The sequence below is a fragment of the Vidua chalybeata genome, chromosome 26 (genome assembly GCF_026979565.1).
Source record: "Vidua chalybeata isolate OUT-0048 chromosome 26, bVidCha1 merged haplotype, whole genome shotgun sequence".
Taxonomy (NCBI): domain Eukaryota; kingdom Metazoa; phylum Chordata; class Aves; order Passeriformes; family Viduidae; genus Vidua; species Vidua chalybeata.
This window is the reverse complement of record NC_071555.1, coordinates 2118678-2138705: the sequence shown is the minus strand read 5'-3', so window position 1 is coordinate 2138705 and position 20028 is coordinate 2118678. Positions and strand designations below refer to the sequence as shown.

General features: G+C 55.6%; 1 protein-coding gene across 2 annotated transcripts; it reads right to left on the bottom strand.

The window, feature by feature from the left end:
• Positions 1–13095: 13095 nt before the first annotated feature.
• Positions 13096–18291, bottom strand: PHB1 (prohibitin 1). Of its 2 annotated transcripts, none has more exons than XM_053965303.1 (7): positions 18275–18291; positions 17797–17922; positions 17349–17510; positions 16042–16184; positions 14774–14890; positions 14090–14185; positions 13096–13487 (listed from the first exon to the last, which is right to left on the bottom strand). In XM_053965303.1, exons 2-7 carry the CDS (start codon positions 17882–17884, stop codon positions 13275–13277), a joined length of 819 nt encoding a protein of 272 aa, XP_053821278.1. In that variant the 5' UTR covers positions 17885–17922; positions 18275–18291; the 3' UTR covers positions 13096–13274. The 2 variants fall into 2 exon arrangements, with proteins under 2 accessions (XP_053821278.1, XP_053821277.1); XM_053965302.1 differs by having other exon boundaries at positions 18251–18288.
• Between the last annotated feature and the right edge of the window lie 1737 nt (positions 18292–20028).

The following is a 20028-nucleotide window of genomic DNA, read 5'->3' as shown; positions in this document are numbered from 1 at the left end:
ACACCCCACTCCCTTATTCAGTTTCTTTTTATAGTTTCTTGGAGGTTTCTTAATTCGTGTCTTTTGCGATAGCAGTGTGCGTAGCTTGAGCATCTCTCTGCGTCGTGTCTGCGTTGTGTCGAGGCAGGTGATCCCTGATTTCACAATCGGCTCCAGACAGTGATGGGCATACCCGGAGTACTCCTACGTTGTCTAGTCCGGTGGCCGTTGCCTGGTGGTCGCTGATTTCATAATCAGCTCCGGCCATCCCCCGACATCCTTAGCCTGTGTCTGCAAAAAAGCTACAAAAAGCTCCCTATATGGTGATTAATCATACTTTAATTTTTATATTTCCTCCTTTAATATTCCAATTCTTTTGATGAACAAACAAGTTACCACAGTTTATCACAATCCCCCATTTTCTCTTTTACCATTTTGTTCATCAAATCGCTTTGCTGCTTCGTAGGCTAGAAGTAAAGTGTTCAGCATTGTTCTGACTAGAAACACCATTAGGACAGAGCGATAGAAAACTAATAATTTGCCAATAAGGGTGGAGTCCTAGCCTTGTTTTTGTTACGTAATATCCTGTTTTCCCCTTTTTGGCTTGCTGCTCCCTTGGTGTTTCGGAGGCACTTAGACTGGTCCTTTGAGGGATCCTAGTACTCGGCTGGCAATAGTTGGAGCATTTCAGCATTGTTCCACTTAGAGGGGGCTTGGCCTTTTCCTCTCTGCCTCGCTCGCCGACTCGGGTGCTTCGAGCCGCGAGGTAAACCATCTTCTCGGCAGCAGCAGTACTCGCCTGAGCGTCCCCTTTTCCGCTCCTGCCTAGCCTTGTACTGTTCCCAGTTCTTATCTTTGACCAGAGGTGGATTGCAAGGAATCCCCTTCAGTTCCTTTCGACAACACCCTTTTATTATCTGAGCAGCAAATGAAGTGGGCTCGTTAGTATGAAAACAAGAATATTTCCCACCACTCAGATCCAAAACTGACCCACTGATTTTCCAATTCTCCTATCCTTAGCACAGTTTCAGTTAGTTTTCGCTGAGTTTTATAGCACTCAGTACAAACCCCAATTGGTGGTCTTCCCCTCTGGCAATGGACCCACCACCGTTCTTGGCAAATTTTACATATAAAGCACACAAAAGGGTAACAATCTCCACAACCTTCCTTATTACAAATCACTATATAGTCTTTTGTAATTGTATCCCTTTGCTTCCCCTTATGGTTGATTTGGATAATGTCCACAGAGTTCATTAGTTTTTTTCTTAAGAGTCACTTTCAAGTTCCCAGGCTGGCTAGTCACTCTTCACTGGTTATTTGTGGCAACCGGGCCTTTCACTCGGCTGGCGTGAGTCCACCCCTTTTCGGCCGTCCTGACTGCCGTTTCTGTGGTAAGCAAAACAAGAAAAGGACCTTCCCCACATGGAGTTAAGGAATCTTCCTTCCAAGACTTAATAAGTTCTTGATCCCCTGGTTTTATCTTATGGATTGTGATATCCAGAGGTGGTCTCTGTGCCAATACTCCTTTCTTCCTCAATTACTGCCTTCTGCTCATAATTTGGGTAATGTAGAATTTAATATGAGAATCTTTTAGGCAGGGGTGATCTGTGGGGGCTTCCATATCATAAGGCATTCCAAATAGCATTTCAAATGGGGAGATTCCCACATCAGTTCGGGGTTGAGTTCGAATGTTCAATAAGGCAAGAGGTAGGCACTTAACCCATGACATTTTTGTTTCTAGCATTTTACTTTGTGAGTTGGTTTTTTTTTGTTTTTGTTTTTTTTTTTTTTTTTTTGTTTTTTTTTTTTTTATTTCTCCATTCATTCTTTCCACCCTCCCCGAGCTCTGTGGATGCCATGGGGTGTGATATTTCCATTGAGTCCCCAAAGCTGTCAGGACATCTTTTGCAATTTTAGAGGTGTAATGGGGTCCCCGGTCTGAGTCTAAACACTCAATTAATCCATACCGGGGGATAATTTGCTCTAATAATACTTTTACCACAGTGTTCGAAGTAGCTCGGGCCATAGGATAAGCTTCCACGTAATGGGTTAAGTGGTCTACCAGTACCAATAGATATTTATTCCTCCCCACTTTTGGAAATTCTGTAAAATCTATTTGTATATGTGAAAAGGGTCGTTGTGCCAGTTCCCTTCCGCCCATTGGTCTTTCTATTAATTGTTGTTTATTTATTCTTTGACAGGTTAAACATTGTTGGGCTACCTGTTTTGCAAGATTATAGACCCCTATACACATATATTTAATTGCAAATTGGTCAACCAGGGCTTGAGTTCCCCAGTGGGTTTTCTCATGAATTGCTTGCAGGACCCTTATTGCCATTCCTTTTGGGAGTACCTCCCGCCCATCCAGTAGTATCCACTTGCCTCCCTCTTTTTCCTTCACCCCCATTTGGTTTAATTTTTGTTTTTCCTGTACCGTGAAGGCTAACACATGGTTAATGGGTTCATGGAACCGGCAATGTTTGTCTTGGGGGTTATCACAGGCACACTGTATCGAATCAATCCCGTATGCATCCCAGCAAGCCCAACATGGTTCTTCCTCTAAGTCAGCTCCACAAGTGGAGCAATCTTTCCTTTGTGTGACCCCCCCCTTATATGGTTTTAAATTCATTAGAGCTGCCTTTCTCGCCTCCTGGTCGGCTAAGTTATTTCCCCGTACTGAGTTTCCCATCCCCATTTGATGTCCTTTTACATGAACAATAGCTATTCTTTCCGGACCTCTCAAGGCCTGGAGCACTTTCAGAATTAATTCCCCATGTATCAACCCCCTTCCCTGTGAATTGATAAGACCCCTTTCTTCCCAGATTTTACCAAATGTATGAACCACCCCATAAGCATATTTTGAATCAGTATAAATGGTCCCAACTTTTCCTTTTAGTAGTTCTAAAGCTCTGAGTACTGCATACAATTCACATGCTTGTGCTGACCAGCTGGGGCTAAGAGGACCAGATTCTATTTTCTTAAAAATTTTCCCATCCACAATAGCATACCCAGATTTCCTTTTCCCTTCAAGGACCCGAGAGGACCCATCTACATAATACCGATATCCTTCCTCTAATTCCTCCTCTTCGAGGTCTGGTCTTATTTTTGTTTGTTCCTCTATTTGCAAAAGACAATCATGAGTTAGTCCCACAACTGGTTCCCCATATAGAAACTGGGCTGGATTTTGTAAGCTTGTGGTTTCAATACTTAACCTAGGAGAAGAAATTAGGATGCCTTCATACTTTAGGAGTCTGGCATCTGTTATCCATTTATCTGCTTTTTGTTGTAGTACTCCACGAATGTTATGAGGAGATAAAACCTTCAGTTCACTCCCAAAAGTTATCTTTCCTGCTTCTTCTACCAAAAGGGCAGCAGCCACTATCGATTGCAGACAGGCAGGCCACCCTCGGCTAACAGGGTCGAGAAGCTTTGAAAGATATGCCACTGGTTTTTTTCCTCCAGCCCATTCCTGGGCTAACACCCCGTATGCCACCCCTTCATTGACATTAATGAATAAAAAGAATGGTCTTTTTAGATCCGGGAGGCTGAGAACCGGGGCATTGACCAGTTCAGTTTTTAATGATTTTAACCGGGTCTCATCCTCAGAGCTCCACTTTAATAGCCCGTCTGTTGTTAATTTTTCATACAGAAATTTAACTTTCCCACTAAAATTTTCAATCCATTGTCTGCAATACCCAAAAAGTCCCAGTAACTGCCGAACCTGCCTTTTAGTTTTTGGGGCTTCCAGGGAAAGTATTCCTTGGACTCTATCAGTATCCAATTTCTTAGTCCCCTGAGTCAGCCAGTGTCCGAGGTATTTAACTTCCTCTTCCACAAATTGTAATTTCGACTTTGAAACTTTGAGTCCCTTAAGGCTTAAATAATTTAGGAGTTTTATAGTTTCTTCCCTTACTCTTTCTTCTTCTTTCCCTGCAATTAATAAATCATCTACATATTGTAGAAGCACAATCCCCTTCCCCTGTGAATATTCTGCCAATATTTGTTCCAGAGCTTGCCCAAATAAATTTGGGGATTCGGTAAACCCCTGGGGAAGGACTGTCCACCTCAGTTGTTGTTTTCTATGTGTATCCGGGTCTTCCCATTCAAAAGCAAAATAATCTCTAGAGGTTTCCTTAAGGGGACAGGCCCAAAAAGCATCTTTAAGATCTATTACACTATACCACTGGTTTTCTGGGCCAAGTTGGCTTAAAATAATATGTGGATTGGCTACGACCGGGAATCTTTCAACTGTTCTTTTATTAATTTCCCGCAAGTCATGCACCAATCTGTAACTGCCATTCGGTTTCTTTACTGGCAGGATGGGGGTATTGAAAGGGGACATACAGGGTTCTAAAAGTCCCTTTTCCAAAAGTCTCTTTATTTCTGTTTTTAGTCCTTCCCTCCCCTCTTTGGGTATGGGATATTGCCGAATCCTGACAGGGATTTCTGGGTTCCTGATAGTTACCTCAAAGGGTTCAATATTTAATTTCCCCACACTGTCGGGGGTATACCAAACTTCTGGGTTAATCTTTTTCTCGTCTTCAACTCAGAGAGGATATAGTTTTAATCTGCTTCTGGAACTAGTAAAAATGACCCAATTCCTAATTTAGAATCACTTTCTAAGAGTACATCCTTAATTACAGGTACTCCAAAGGGTTCCCCTTTGGCCCCAATCACCTGTATTATCTCAGGTGAAATCTTACACCCTTGGGGAAGGGTCTGGACGGTTGATCTCTCCGCCCCTGAGTCCACAAGGAACTCATATTCTCGTTGCTGGGGACCTATTTTTAATTTTACCAGGGGCTCTGTTCTTTCTCTTGTCCCCAGCAGATAGAGCCCCCGACCCCCCTAATCTTCTTTGAACTGTTCCTCATCAGCAATCTTCTGCCGACACTCTCTCCTCATGTGTCCCTTCTTCCCACAATAGAAACAAACAATGCTCTCTCCACCTCTCGACTTCCCTTCAAACCAACTTCGCTGGACGTCAGTCCGACCTCTGGACTGACCTCCAGTTCCCCTTTGGGGATTCTGTTGTCCCCCCCTACTGCTGCTAACACGATTCCAGACTGCTTTTTAAAACTCTCATCCTCTCTCCCAACACACACCTTTTGAGCCTCTCACAACAACTCATCCAATCCTTTTGTTTGCCATCCTTCTAATTTCTCCAACTTCTTCCGAATGTCTACCCAAGAATTGACTACAAAATGCACCTTCAAAAGTGTCTCCCCTTCTGGGGTATTGGGGTCCACCCCTGAATACAACTGGAAAGCTTTCTTCAATCTCTCCCACTATCCAAAGAGCTGCATATTCGCTCTCCTCTTGGTTAAAGGGCTCTTTGGAGTTAACATATATATTTAGAGCTTGACAGATCCAATCCTCAAACAACCCAAATACGGGCCAATATAGTTGGTCTCCCCTTATTTGTTTACCTCCCCAAATTTCCATACAATAATGGATCATTTTAACCTTATCTTTTCCTTTTCTAGAAGGAAAGGCATCCCAATACTCTACCGTTAAGCCTAGTGGAAGTTTTACCGAGATTCTCCCACCCATGGGTTCAGCAGATTTACTTTTTCTCTGACCCATCTTCTAGAGTGCCTTCTCACACTCAACACAAACAATACGACAGTCGCTTCCCCCAATTCGTGGCCCACTCCGTCGCCGGATATGGGAAACGCACTACTATGGGGTCCACACTCACTTGGGGAATCTGAGCTGCCAGTTCCCCTCTCACACACACGTTCGCATTTGCTACACTCCAGGACTCCCACCCCTGACCGAGCGACCGAGCGGACCGGACTACTCACGTCTTTCCGGCGCCTCTGTTTCTCAACCGGGGCTTCGCCCTGTGTGTCTTCTTATTCACCTCAATCACCCCGGGACTACACACCCCTAAACGACTCTTAAAGACCCCGTTTCCAGGGTCGAGGCTTTGTCCCTTCCACATGCACTCCGGAGCCCGCTTGTACGGGGCCCACCGTCTTTTTCACACGCACACGCATTCCGGAGCCCGCTTGTACGGGGCCCACTGAGCACATACACTTATACTAAATTAGTAAGCCGAAACTTGGGGAAGTTTCTCCGGGGATCCCCCGCCCCAGGAACTTTGACGCCGTCCACCTCCGCGTCTGGGTTAGGCCCGCTTGCTCTCCTCCTAACCCAGGAGCCTCCCCACCGAGGGTAACTCGACGCCGAGCGGGGTGCAGCTCCCCCCCTCCTACGTCCCCCAACCCTGGATGCTCTTGGAACATTAGTCCCTCAATCCAGCAGGTTTGAATCAACCCTGGATGCTCTTGGAATATTAATCCCTCAATCCAGCAGGTTTTAATCAACCCTGGAAAAAGGAGGCCCACCACCCACCGGGAAAAGAGGCCCACCACCCACTGGGGGCTACTTACGCTTCCTGCGTGTTCACTCTTCCGCGGTTCTTCGTGCACAAAGATTAACGGGGGTACCTTTGCTTGCTACTGAGTTTTAGGTTCGTCGGTAAAGGCCCAAGGAGGAAGCCCCCCCTTAGGTCCACCGCAAAAAGGCGGTGGGGCGCCTCACCCTAGTGGGGCCTCCCTCCCGGGTTTCCTTTATCCGAGTCACGGCACCAAATTGTGATAAATTGAGGCGAATAATTTGATTCAGCCTTTTTAAGGTCAATTAGAATTTTATTAATTACAGCAAGCAGTAGCAAGCAAAACAGCGCTGGGTGGGTAGGGGTCTCCTAACCGCCCCTCCTGCAGTGTCCCACACTGCAGTGCCCCACACCCCACTCCCTTATTCAGTTTCTTTTTATAGTTTCTTGGAGGTTTCTTAATTCGTGTCTTTTGCGATAGCAGTGTGCGTAGCTTGAGCATCTCTCTGCGTCGTGTCTGCGTTGTGTCGAGGCAGGTGATCCCTGATTTCACAATCGGCTCCAGACAGTGATGGGCATACCCGGAGTACTCCTACGTTGTCTAGTCCGGTGGCCGTTGCCTGGTGGTCGCTGATTTCATAATCAGCTCCGGCCATCCCCCGACATCCTTAGCCTGTGTCTGCAAAAAAGCTACAAAAAGCTCCCTATATGGTGATTAATCATACTTTAATTTTTATATTTCCTCCTTTAATATTCCAATTCTTTTGATGAACAAACAAGTTACCACAGTTTATCACAAGGCTGTTGCGCGAGGGGGCTGATGGAGCGGGGCGGCGCCTCGGCTCCCCCTCAGCCCGTTGCTCCGCGCGGGTAATTAGCGAGCCCGCCGTAATTAGCGCAGCCAGGTGAGGCGGGCCGGCCGTGGCCGAGCCCTCACGGAGCCCTCGGGGCTGGCGGGGATGGCTCCCCCCGTCGGAGCTGCCCCTCGGGCCCGGGCCAGGCCCTGAGGCGCTGCGCAGGAGCCAGAGCCAAACCCCGGCTCCCGCTCGCTCAACCCTTCCCCTGCCCTTAAAACATTAATAACCGCTTAACTCCGGCCTGCGGTTTGGCGATCACAGCCTGGCGAGCGCGGGCGGTGCGACAAGCAGCAGCACCTGTGGCAGGTAGCTGCGGCTCCCGGGGGGCGCGGGGCTGCCCCTCGCCTTCCGCAGGTGCCAGCCGCCCCGGGAAGCTGCCGAGCCCCGGCCGCGGCCCCGAAACCGCTGCTGGGGCTGTGCAGGGGGGGACGGCGCTGCTGCGGTTTGGGTTTGGCAGCCGTGGAGGAATTGGTGAGAGCAGCAGGAGCCGAGAGGGGGAAAGGCACCAAGGGCACCCCTGGGCAGCGCTGCTCCTTCCCCGAGGACTTCAGGGCTGCTCTCACTCAGCTTTGCGTTCCTCTCCTGAATCCTTCAGTCCACGATCTCCACCTGTGCTTTGCTTCCTCACCTGCAAATTCCCCCCCGCGGCGTTTGAGATTCTGCCAAAATGTCTCAAGGGCACCCTTGGGCAGCGCTGCTCCTTCCCCAAGGATTTCAGTGCTTCTCTCAGCTTTGTGTTCCTCTCCTGAATCCTTCAGTCCACGATCTCCACCTGTGCTTTGCTTCCTCACCTGGGGGATCCTCACGTGGATGCCCCACGGCGTTTGAGATTCTGCCAAAAGGTCTCAAGGGCACCCTTGGGCAGTTCTCTTTCCCCGAGGACTTCAGGGCTGCTCTCACTCAGCTTTGCGTTCCTCTCCTGAATCCTTCAGTCCACGATCTCCACCTGTGCTTTGCTTCCTCACCTGCAAATTCCCCCCCCCGCGGTGGAGGGCACTGGGTTTGAGATTCTGCCAAAAACGTCTCGGGCGCCCCCGGAGTCGCAAATGCCAAATTCCAGAGGGGTTTGACTTGCTCTGGGATTGCTGAGCACAAACCCCAGGCCTGAGCTGCCCGCGCTCGCAGGGGCGAAGCCCAGGACGGAGTTAGAAGGGCAGGGCGGGCCGGGGATCAGAACAATGCTCCCCGTGTTCCCCGTGCCCCAGAGCTGCTCCTGGAGCAGGAGGGGACGCGCTGACCCAGCCCCGGGGCAGCTGGTGCTGCCTGAAAGGGTCAGCTCGGGGTGCCTGGGCTCAGCCCGGCGCCCCCGTGCAGTGCAGCTCCCGGGGGACCCTCGGGGACGGCGTGTCGGGCCGGGCGCTGCTGCTGCTGCTGCGGGGCTCTGCCTGAGTGCGGTAGTGTTCTGGTTTGAAAGCAAGCCCAGTGAGAGACTCCAAGTCAGAAACACAGTTTATTGGGAAAAGGGAAAACAAAAGACAAAAATACACGCAACGATACAAAAGGAAGACCACTGGCAAAGTCGGGATACAACCTGAGACCGCTTTGGCCAGCGTGCTGGTAGCAGTCCAAATTGGAGTGGCAGATGTGGTTGCTGTGTCTTCTTGGAGACCTGTGGAAAGGCTGCCTTTCTGTCTAGAAATCCCTGGATTTATCCAGGTGGGAATGCCTAGCTTCTCCCCCTGGGCGGAGCGTCTCACAGTGGGCTGATGTTATTTTGAGTCGCAAGGTGTGTTCTCAATCACCTGTTAAACAGAACTGGAGAGTGTTATCTCTGACATTGATGGGCTTATTAACAGGAGATAAGGAAAACTGTCCAGATGCAACTGCTCCTGGGATGGTGATAGGAAACACCTTGGTGCTCAGTCTTGGACAAGTAGGTAAAGACAAGCAAACAAAAAATTTCAAGGTGTAACAGCAAGCGAGACCCTCCCCCCCCTCATCCTGCGATACGTAATCAATCACCCCAAAAACACAAAAACAGGTAGCCCCTCCTAACACCAGTAGTCCTCCACTCCCTACTAGCCCTAGCCAAACCCACCGCCCCCCTTTTAACATAATAAAGCCCCCTTAACTATTTAACCACAGAGAATAAAGTAATAAACGCCATTTTAACCGTCCACCACACTTGTGTCTGTGCATATCAGTAGCCCGAGTAACCGTGCTGTGCCTTAAAGCCAAGTCGCCTGCCTTCTCAGCAGAAGGCAACAGGTGAGGATGTGCTGGAATTCCCTGCCTTGGAGAGGGAGGGAAGAAGAGTTTTGGGGATTTTTTTTTGTTGTTGTTGTCGTTCCTTGGAAGGTGAATAAAATTTCTCCTTCCCCAATAAAGAAGAGCCCTCGGTGCTGCTCAAGGATCCTGGGAAGGGAAACTGAGGCACAGGCGGTGCTGGCACCTCCAGCTCTGCAGCCCAGCCGGGCTCCAGGTTTATCCTGCAGATCTGCTGCTCAGGACGCCCTGGAGCAGCGGGAGAGGAAGCAGAAGGGGAACAAAGGGATTTTCCTGCTGGATTCTGCCACAGGAAGCCCTGGGAGCCGCCACGGAGCTTTGAGGCCGTGTGGCTGCAGAGGAGAAGCTCCAGCAGAGGAAATTCCTGTTCCCTTTCCCAGTCCAAAGGCACAATTAAAGATTAATTGCCTCCAAGCGGCAGAGCTCACAGCCAGCAGCATCTCCTGCTGCTGGGACTGGGGAGCGCTGCCAGCTCCATGTGGGGCTGCTCCTTCTCTTGGGGCAGCCTCTGCACGAGAAACACTGAAAAATTAAATTCCAAAAACACCAAAACATTAAATTCCCCTTTGGCTAGCCTTGGCTTTGTGTCTTTTTTTTTTTTTTTTTTTTTTTTTCCTTTTTAAGTTAAGGGCTCTACAGATTCCTCACGGGGAAGTTCTGAAGTTCGTGCTGGAGCAATCATTAAATAAAAACGTCGCCACAGCAGGTGCTGGACGTTTCTGTGCCTGTGGAAAAGGACAGCTCTGCTCACATCAGCATCACAGGAGTGCAGGATGGGTCCTTGGCTGCTGGGGAACAAACTGGTTTAACTGGAGTCCTTTGGCTGCCCATCTCCCAGCCTGACCCGGGACATGATTCCTGCTCTTTACCACGTTATTCCTGCTTTTTCCCACGTTATTCCCACTCTTTCCCACATTATTCCCACTCTTTCCCACGTTATTCCTGCTTTTTCCCACGTTATTCCTGCTCTTTCCCACGTTATTCCCGCTCTTTCCCACGTTATTCCTTCTTTTTCCCACATTATTCCTGCTCCCCTTCCCCTCTGTTTTTTCCCAGGATTTTATCTGCTGGATCCCCTCGGGTACAAACAGCACAAAGGAAACTCCTCCCCATCCCCTGCTCTCCCCGAGCTGCCAGCTGGCTCCAGGGCAGGAATTATCCCGGGTTTGGGCCCTGCCCCACCTGGGGGATGATTCCAGCTGGCTCCAGGGCAGGAATTATCCCGGGTTTGGGCCCTGCCCCACCTGGGGGATGATTCCAGCTGGCTCCAGGGCAGGAATTATCCCGGGTTTGGGCCCTGCCCCACCTGGGGCAGCTCCTGGCCCATTCCAGGGCCCAGCAGACCCCGGCTGCCCCAGGTTCTGCCCCAGGTGCTGCCCCAGGTGCTGCCCCAGGTGCTGCCCCAGGTTCTGCCCCAGGTGCTGCCCCAGGTGCTCCCGGCCGTGTCCCCTCACCCCGGGCGGGCTGTCTGTGGCTGAGCAGGGCTCAGGGGAGGCTGAGCATGGAGATAAATCGGCAGTTTCAGTTTCCCGTTTGTTTTTGGGGAACAGAAAGCCCGGCCCGGCTGCTGCAGAGCTCCCGGCCACCAGCAAGGAAGGAAAAAGGGAGGGAAAAATCTCCCAGGAAGCCAAAACCAGTCTGTGCTGCCATTACCCACCAAAACCACAGCGCTGCCGGTGAACGGCTGCCGAGCCCTTCCCTCCAGCGAGGATTAATCAGGACCCGAAGGCTCAGGGCTCTTTTCTAACATCCTGAAGCCATTGCCCGGCGTTCCTGGGGCTGCTGAGGGAACCTGGGGCAGGTGGGGAAGGAGCAGAGCTCGGGGGGTCCTGGGGTTCCTGAGGGACTCAGGTGAACCTCGGGTAGGTGGGGAAGGAGCAGAGCTCGGGGGGTCCTGTGGGACTCAGGTGAAGCTCAGGGGTTCCTGAGGGAACCTCGGGTAGGTGAGGAAGGAAAAGAGCTTGGGGTGTCCTGAGGGACTCAGGTGAAGCTCAGGCAGGTGGGGAAGGAGCAGAGCTCGGGGGTTCCTGGGGTTCCTGAGGATCTCAGGTGGACCTTGGTGGTTCCTGGGGAACCTGGGGCAGGTGGGGAAGGAGCAGAGCTCAGGTGGTCCTGGGGTTCCTGAGGGACTCAGGTGAAGCTCGGGGGTTCCTGAGGGAACCTGGGGCAGGTGGGGAAGGAGCAGAGCTCAGGGGCTGCAGGGCTGGGAGCAGGCTCAGGGCAAACCGGGATTTGCAGCTTTCGGAGCGCTGGAGCAGTGAAAACCCCGGGGGATGATTCTGGGAGCTGCAAGGGGCAGCAGGGACTCCTGCAGCAGCTCGGGCAGCTCCTGCGCTTCTCCTTTCCCCACCTGGACGCTCTGTTTTGTCCCTGTGCACGTCCTGGCCTGGGCAGGGTGACCTCGGGGCTCGGGGACACCGCTGGGCACCGCGGGCCGCCCCGGGCAGAGTCGCTGCTGCCACCCGGTGGGAACCAGCCCGGCCTTCCTCCTCCTCCTCCTCCTCCTGCTCTGATGTCCTGCATGGGGAAAAGGGCAGGGGGGGAAAAGGGGGGAAAAAAGGGGGGGAAAGGGGGAAAAAAGTGGGGGGAAGGGGGGAAAAAAAGGGAAAAAAGGGGGAAAAGGAACCACTGGAAACGGGCACCTCTGGAAAAGACGAGAAAAGGGAGGAAAAAGGGAACCCCTGGAAAAGGGCATCTCTGAAAACGGGGAAAGGGCACCTCCTGCCACGGTTGCTGTGACGGTGAGCAGCAAAGCTGCCCCTCCATCTCTCACCTGCAGAACCATTTTGGTGCTAAACGGGACGGTTTGTTGGAGAATCATTGAATAGTGGGGTTGGAAGGGACCTCTGGAAGTGCTGGAGTCCCGGGCAGGGTGGCTGGGAAAGCCCCAACAGTGAGACACCCCTACGTGGTTACAGCAACTCAGGCTCACGCGCCAGGCTCTGTCGGGATCGATCCCTCCTTGCCAAGACTTTGCCCAGCCCAGCCCTCGCTCCTCCTGAGACAGCAGCACGAAAACAAAGCAAGGAGCCACGGGACTGTGACATTTATTGAAGGCCGGTTACACAACCTCGCCCTGCTCACAACTGCCCTGGGGAAAAACAGCAGGGACGGCACAGGGGATTTCTGCCCCTGAAGCAGCGAGGGGCTGGCACAGGAGCCCACGGGGCAGGACAGGGAGGGCTCAGGGGAAGGAGAGGAGAGCCCCAGTCCCAGAAGGGTTTCCTGCACAGAGCCAGAGGAAATCTCTGCTCCTCTCACCCTCACAGAGCCCCTGCCCTGAGCTGAGGTGTCCCTGCCCTGAGCTGAGGTGTCCCCAGGCTCTCAGGTGACACCTGGAGAGGTCTGGCATGGCTGAAGGACCCTGAGGTGTCCCCAGGCTCTCAGGTGACACCTGCAAGGTCTGGCATGGCTGAAGGACCCTGAGCTGAGGTGTCCCAGTGCAGGGCTGCAGGTGGGGACAGCCCCAGCTGGCCTGAAGGCTCTGAGGCAGCTCTGAGCCCTGACGGACACAGCGCCCATGGCCAGGGACTCACCCGGGCTCCATCCCAGGAAAACCCTGCTCCTGCTGCTCCAACTGCCCGGAAAGGGGCAATTCCCAAAGCTCGCTTTCCGAATTCCCAAATTTTCCTGAACTCCCAAATTCAGCGTCGCTGAAGGCCGCACAGGGGAGGAACTGCAGGCCCGGTGTCGCGAGCGTTCGCTTTTATTTGATTACCCATCCGCAAAAAAAAAAAAAAAAGAAAAAAATAAAATCCCTCCAATTTCCAAATTTCCGCTTCCTCCGCGAGGAAATTGCAATGATTTTTTTTTTTTTTGCTGTTGTTTTGGTTTTTTTTTTTGGTGTTTCTGTGGCAGGGCTGGCTGGCTCACTGGGGCAGCTGCAGCAGCACGGACTGTCCCGAGGGCAGGTAGGTGATGTTGCGGGAGCGCGAGAGCTGGTACGCGATGTCCTCGGCCGCCTCCAGCTTGCGCAGCTCGATCAGCCCGTCGCCCGCCGTGGCCAGCGAGTTGGCAATCAGCTCCGCCGCCTTGGAGTCGCCCTCCGCGGAGATCACGGCCGCCTTCTTCTGCTGCTCGGCCTGCGGGAGAGCGGGGCAAACGGGAGTGGACAGACGGACGGACGGACGGAGCCGCGCCGCCCCGCGGGGCGTCCCCCAGCCAGGGCCAGGTGAAAGGGTTTTGGTTTAGGGTGGTGCTCTTTAAACTGGGCTGCTGAACTGTGGGATAAAAAAATAACCCGTTTGCCTACTGTGGGAAAAGGGAAAAAAACCCGGCAATTTGGAGCTGAATTTTGGTGGGTTTCGGCCTGTCCGTCCCACCCGGAGACCCCCAGTGTTTGGCAGCTCCCTGGGGATGCTCCCAAAGCCAGAGGTGTGCAGTCAGCTGAAAGGGGAGCTGGCACAAGAGATGAAAGCCCCACTCTGCTGCTGGAGACCCCCGGAGATGATCCAGAGTGGATCCAAGCAGGGAAGGGCCAGGAGCAGACAGTGATGGGCACGGCTGCAATCAGCGCTGTGGGGCGGAAGGAGGAGCCTTCTCCAGCCGGGTTCACGTTGGGTATTGGGGAAAACATTTCTGATCAGCGCTCCGGGAAGGCTGGCACAGGATATCCTAGGAAAAAAACCCTGGAGAGGGAAGGAGAGAGCAGAGCAATCCCAAACCCCCCGGCAGGAGCAGGTACCTTCTCCACGATGAACCTGGCCCGCTCTGCCTCCTGCTGCGCCACCTGCTTCATCTCCACCGCCTCCGTGAACTCCTTGCCGAAGGTCAGGTGGGTCTGGGGGCACAAACCAAACCAGGTCACAGCGGGCACAGCTGCCAGCAGCTCTGCTGCCGCGGTGACACTGGCACGGGACAGACAGAAACCGGGATCGCTGAAAGAAACCCCACACCCGAGCGCAGGGGAAAGCTCCAGACACAAAGTGTCCGAATTCCCCTTGGGCAGAAACAAAGTCACCTTCTGCAGAGGCTTCCTGCCCGGCCCTGTGCTGCCAGCAGGATAAATTTTATTTCCACAGGGAGCTGGGAGGGCAGAGCTCTCTCCTTGGGTATCTTAGCAGAGGAACCAGCGGGAATTTCCTGCTGTCCCAGGGGGAATTTTCTGCTGTCCCAGGGGGAATTTTCCCTCCTGGTGCTTCCAGGGGTGCCTGTGGAGCTGCAGCCCCATCCCAAATCACCTGCAGCCCAATCCACCCCCCTCAGCAGCTCCTGTGGGGCTACAAAACCCCGGCACAGGCAGGGCTGAGGCCACCAAGGGCTGCCCAAGGTCACGGGGGGCAGCAGCAGAGCCGTGACCACGCTGCCCTCCCAAACACGGACACGCGTGTCCGAGCGTCCGGCGCCGGGGGGGACGGGCGGAGCTCACCAAGGACACGTCGTCCAGGATGAGGCCGAAGGTGGCCGCTCGCTCGGTGAGGTCCTCGCTGACCTGCCGGGACACCAGCTCCCGCTGCGTGATCAGCTCGCCGGCGTCAAAGCGGGCCTGCAGCGCGGGGAACGGGAGGGAAAGGGAGGGATAAAAAAACAACCCGTTTGCCTACTGTGGGAAAAGGGAAAAAGAAAAGGCAATTTGGAGCTGAATTTTGGTGGGTTTCGGCCTGTCCGTCCCACCCGGAGACCCCCAGTGTTTGGCAGCTCCCTGGGGATGCTCCCAAAGCCAGAGGTGTGCAGTCAGCTGAAAGGGGAGCTGGCACAAGAGATGAAAGCCCCACTCTGCTGCTGGAGACCCCCGGAGATGATCCAGAGTGGATCCAAGCAGGGAAGGGCCAGGAGCAAACAGTGACAGGCAGGGGACAGGCACCCCTGGGAACAGGATGGAACGGGAGGGAAACTGCTGGGAATGGGATGGAATGGGAGAGAACGGGATGGACACTGCTGGGAATGGGATGGAATAGGACAGACATCACTAGGAACAGGACAGGCACCCCTGGGAACAGGACGGAACGGGAGGGAAACTGCTGGGAACAGGAGGGACAATGCTGGGAATGGGATGGAATGGGATGGAATAGGACAGACATCACTAGGAACAGGACAGGCACCCCTGGGAACAGGATGGAAACGGCGTGGACACCACTGGGAACGGGATGGAATGGGATAGGCACTGCTGGGAACGGGACAGACACCTCTGGGAATGGGAGGGAAGGGATAGGCACTGCTGGGAATGGGATGGAACGGGACAGAATGGGATGGACACTGCTGGGAGTGGGATGGACATCCCTGGGAACGGGATGGAATGGGATGGACGCTGCTGGGAGCAGGATGGAATGGTATGGACACTGCTGGGAATGGCATGGAATGGGATGGACACCCCTGGGAACGGGATGGAATGGGATGGACGCTGCTGGGAATGACATGGAATGGGATGGAATAGGATGGAATGGGATGGAATGGGATGGACACCCCTGGGAACAGGCAGGGACCAGGCCCAGCCCCAGGCTGCACCAGCCAGGAGAGCAGCAGGAATATCCCCACGGAAAGGGGCTCCAGGGAGGTTTGCAGTCCCCAGCCCCGGAACGGACCGAGGCCAGGCCGGATGGGGCTGGGGAGCCCGCGGCAGGGCTGGAGCTGCACGAGCTTCCAGGCGCCTCCGCACCCGAACCAGGCTGGAATTCCGCGATCCCAGGGCGCGCTCACCACCACGGACTTGAGGATCTCGGTGGTGATGGAGGGCAGCACGCGCTCGTCGTAGTCCTCGCCGATGCTGGTGAAGATGCGCGGCAGCTGCGCCGTCACGGGCCGGAACAGGATCCGCAGCGTGATGTTCACGTTCTGCAGGTCTGGGGAGCAGCACCCGCCTCAGGGAGCTGCCCCCAGCTCCCCGGGCTGCTGCAGGAGCAGGGACCAGCTGCCCAGCGAAACGCCCGGCTCCGCTTTGCCAGGAAAAACGGGTTGGTTTCGCTGCCCTGCTCCCCTCTGGGGTCCCGCTCTGCGCTGCTGTAGGGGGAGAATTCCATCCCCAGCCGTGTCACCTGGCCCAGGTGAGCTCCAGAGCTCCCTCCCATCTCCAGCCGTGTCACCTGGCTCAGATGAGCTCCAGAGACCCATCCCAACCCCACCGGTGTCACCTGGCCCAGGTGAGCTCCCTCCCATCTCCAGCTGTGTCACCTGGCCCAGGTGAGCTCCCTCCCATCTCCAGCTGTGTCACCTGGCCCAGGTGAGCTCCCTCCCAACCCTAGCCATGTCACCTGGCCCAGGTGAGCTCCCTCCCAACCCCACCGGTGTCACCTGGCCCAGGTGAGCTCCCTCCCATCCCCAGCCGTGTCACCTGGCCCAGGTGAGCTCCCTCCCAACCCTAGCCATGTCACCTGCCCCAGGTGAGCTCCAGAGACCCATCCCAACCCCAGCTGTGTCACCTGGCCCAGGTGAGCTCCAGAGGCCCCTCCCATCCCCAGCTGCTCAGGATTCAGTGGTTCACAGCCCCAGAGGAAGAGCTCTTCAGTTAAAGGCATCAAACCCTTCCCGTGTCACACTGGCATCCCCAGGGGCGCCTCCCAGCCCCAAATATTTGGGACCGAAGGAAGAGATCCCCAAGCTGCTCTTCAGCAAAGACACCAAACCACTCCTGGCTGCCCCAGGAGCAGCTGGGGCTGGACCCAGCCGAGGCAGGGTCACCTGCACCAGGTGGCACAGGTGGGCTTGGGACCTGTGGGCTCACAGAGGGACACTGCAGCCCGTTCCTGGTCACTGCAGGCTGTTCCTGGTCACTGCAGGCCACTCCTGGTCACCCCAGGCCACTCCTGGTCACCCCAGGCCACTCCTGGTCACTCCAGGCCCTTCCTGGTCACCCCAGGCCACTCCTGGTCACCTGTCCCCATGCTCAGTCACCCTTACCTCACGCTGGGGCAGACCTCGCTCAGTTCCTGGCCTTTAGGACCACAACTCCAGGTGCAGGAGGACAAACCCGAGCCCCCCGGCCGCCCCCCGGATGCCCCCAGACCCACCTTTGCTGCCGGTGATGACGGGGACGTTGCGGGGCCGCGAGCGGCAGTCGAAGATGATGGGCTTCTGCACCCAGGGGATGAGGAAGTGCGTCCCCTCGCCCACCACCACGTCCTGCACGCCTCGGAAGCGGTCGAAGATCACGGCTCTGTGCCCCGCGTCCACTGCCGAGGGGGAAGAGCCGCCTTAATTGGAGCCTTGATTGGAGCCTTAATTAGCAGCGCGGCGGGCAATGGACGGCACCGTTCATGCAGCGAGCCCAGAGGTGCTGCGGGTGGAGCCCCCGGGCCCACCGGTGTGCTCCTCACGGAGCAGCTCCGTGCCTTTCCGAGGAAGGCGCCCGTGGCACTGCAAGGCCTCAGCCCGTTTTTATTTGGGCGATAAAAGCGCCGGGATTCGGAGAGAAACGCAAAGCCAAGCGGCCGGCGGCGCCCAGCCCGCCGCACTCACCGTTGTAAAGAGCGGAGTTCACAACTCCCCCCGCCACGGCCAAGCCCAGGCCGAGCTTCCCGATGCTCTCGAACACCTTCGCCGCCATCTCAGCGCTCCAGCCGCAGCCCCCGCTCCAGAGCCCGCCTGCAAATCCGCCCCGCACACACCGCACACCGCTCACCGGGAGCAGCTGCGAGCCCTGCCCGGAGCCCCCCGAGCGCCCCGGGCAGCATCGCCCTGCCCCACAAACACCCCCGGCCCCGCGGGTCCCCCCGGCCCCGGGGGTCTCCCTCCCGTCACCCTCCCCCGCGGCTCGGCCCCGCTCTCCCCGCGCCCCCCACCCAGGCCTCCCTCACGGCCAGCCCCCCGCCCCCGGGCCTCCCCCTGCCCGCTCGCCCCCCCAGCACCGCAGGGGCCAAGGCCTCGCTGTCCCCACGCCGCCCGCCCGCCTCAGGGCTCGGCCCGGACCCACCGCCGCTCCCGCCGCGCCGCTGACCTCCACATGAATCCGCGGCCGCCCCCCCTTCCCCAGCGCGCCTGTGCGCCGCGCCAAGACGCGCGCTCCCCATTGGCCCGCGCGCCCCCCCCCCCCCCCCGTGGCTCTCTGGGATATGTAGTCCTCGGCTGCCGTGCCCGCTGCCGGCCGGCCTATAGGTTCCGGCGTACCCCGCGGCGGCCCGCTGGCTGAGCAAGGCCGCACGCTATTGGCTGGGGCGGCGCGCTGCGCGCTAGGCCTCTTGGGAGATGTAGTCCTGGCGGGGGGAGGCACGCGGGGGGCTTGCGGGGACAAGGGACATGCGGGGGACACGGGCGGGGACAGCACTGCCCGCTCCCAGAACAGCTGGGAAGGGACCTCCGAAGGTCACCCAGGCAGGGTCACCTGCCCAGGCAGGGTCACCTGGAGCAGGTGACACGGCGAGGTTGGAATGTCCCCAAACCCTTCCTGGTCACCTGTCCCGGCCACCCTCCAGGGACAGCGCTCTCCCTCCTGCTGTCCTGAGGCGGGACTTGTGGTTCATTTCTGGCCATTGCTCCTCGTCCTGGCACCGCCGAGCAGAGTCTGACACCTCCTGGAGGTATTTCCATGCTTTGGTGGGATCCCTTTCCCAAAATGAGGGATTTCCACGGATATCTGAGATATTTCCATGCATTGGTGGGAATCACTCCAGTCACAGATTCCTGTGGATATCTGAGGTATTCCCGTGGATATTTGAGCTATTTCCATGGATATCTGAGGTTATTTTCATGGATATTTGAGGTTATTGCATTCACGGGATCCCCTCTCCAGTGACAGATTTCTATGGATATTTCACGTATTTCCATAGAAATGTGGGATATTCCCGCTCTCAGCCTTCCCTCCTCCAGTTTAACCAGGCCCAGCTCCCTCTCTCTCCTCACCCGAGGTGCTCCAGACCCCAAATCATTTCTGCGGCCTCCCTCGGGCCCTTCCCAGCAGCTCCCTGTCTTTCCTGAGCCGTGGACGCCGGGATTTAATGTCCCTCCCTTGTCCCTGGAGCCGCGGGGACGTTCCCGGTCCGTGTCCCCTCCTGTCCCCGGAGCCGCTAGAGGGAAGCAGCGCTCTCCCTTTGGCTCCGGGAATCCCGAAAAACGGGGAAAAAAAGAGGAAAAAAACCCCCACCGCACCGCCGCGCCCGCGGCGGGTTCCGCTCCCCGCTGACCCCGCTGGAGCCGACAGGGTAAATCCCATTAAATCTGGGATTTATGGGTCGGGATTTGCACCATCCTCGCTCGTGCCGGGTTCGTGTTGCTCATTCCCGTTCCCATTCCCAATGCCATTCCTTTTCCCCCTCCCGTTCCCGTTCCCATGCGGGAGGAGCTCTCCCCATTCCCGTTCCCATTCTCATTCCCATTCCTTTTCCCGTTCCCATTCCCATGTGGGATGAGCTCTCCCCATTCCCATCCCTGTTCCCATTCCCATTCCCGTTCCCATTCCATTCCTGTTCCCATTCCCCATTCCCCATTCCCATTTCCTGTTCCCATTCCTATTCCTGTTCCCATGTGGGATGAGCTCTCCCCATCCCCATCCCCTTCCCCATCCCCATCCCCCTTCCCATTTCCATTCCTGTTCCCGTTCCCGTTCCCGTTCCCATTCCATTCCCATTCCCATCCCCATTCCCATTCCCGTTCCCATTCCCGTTCCCGTTCCCATTCCCATTCCATTCCCATTCCCATTCCCATTCCCATTCCCATTCCCGTTCCCGTTCCCATTCCCGTTCCCGTTCCCATTCC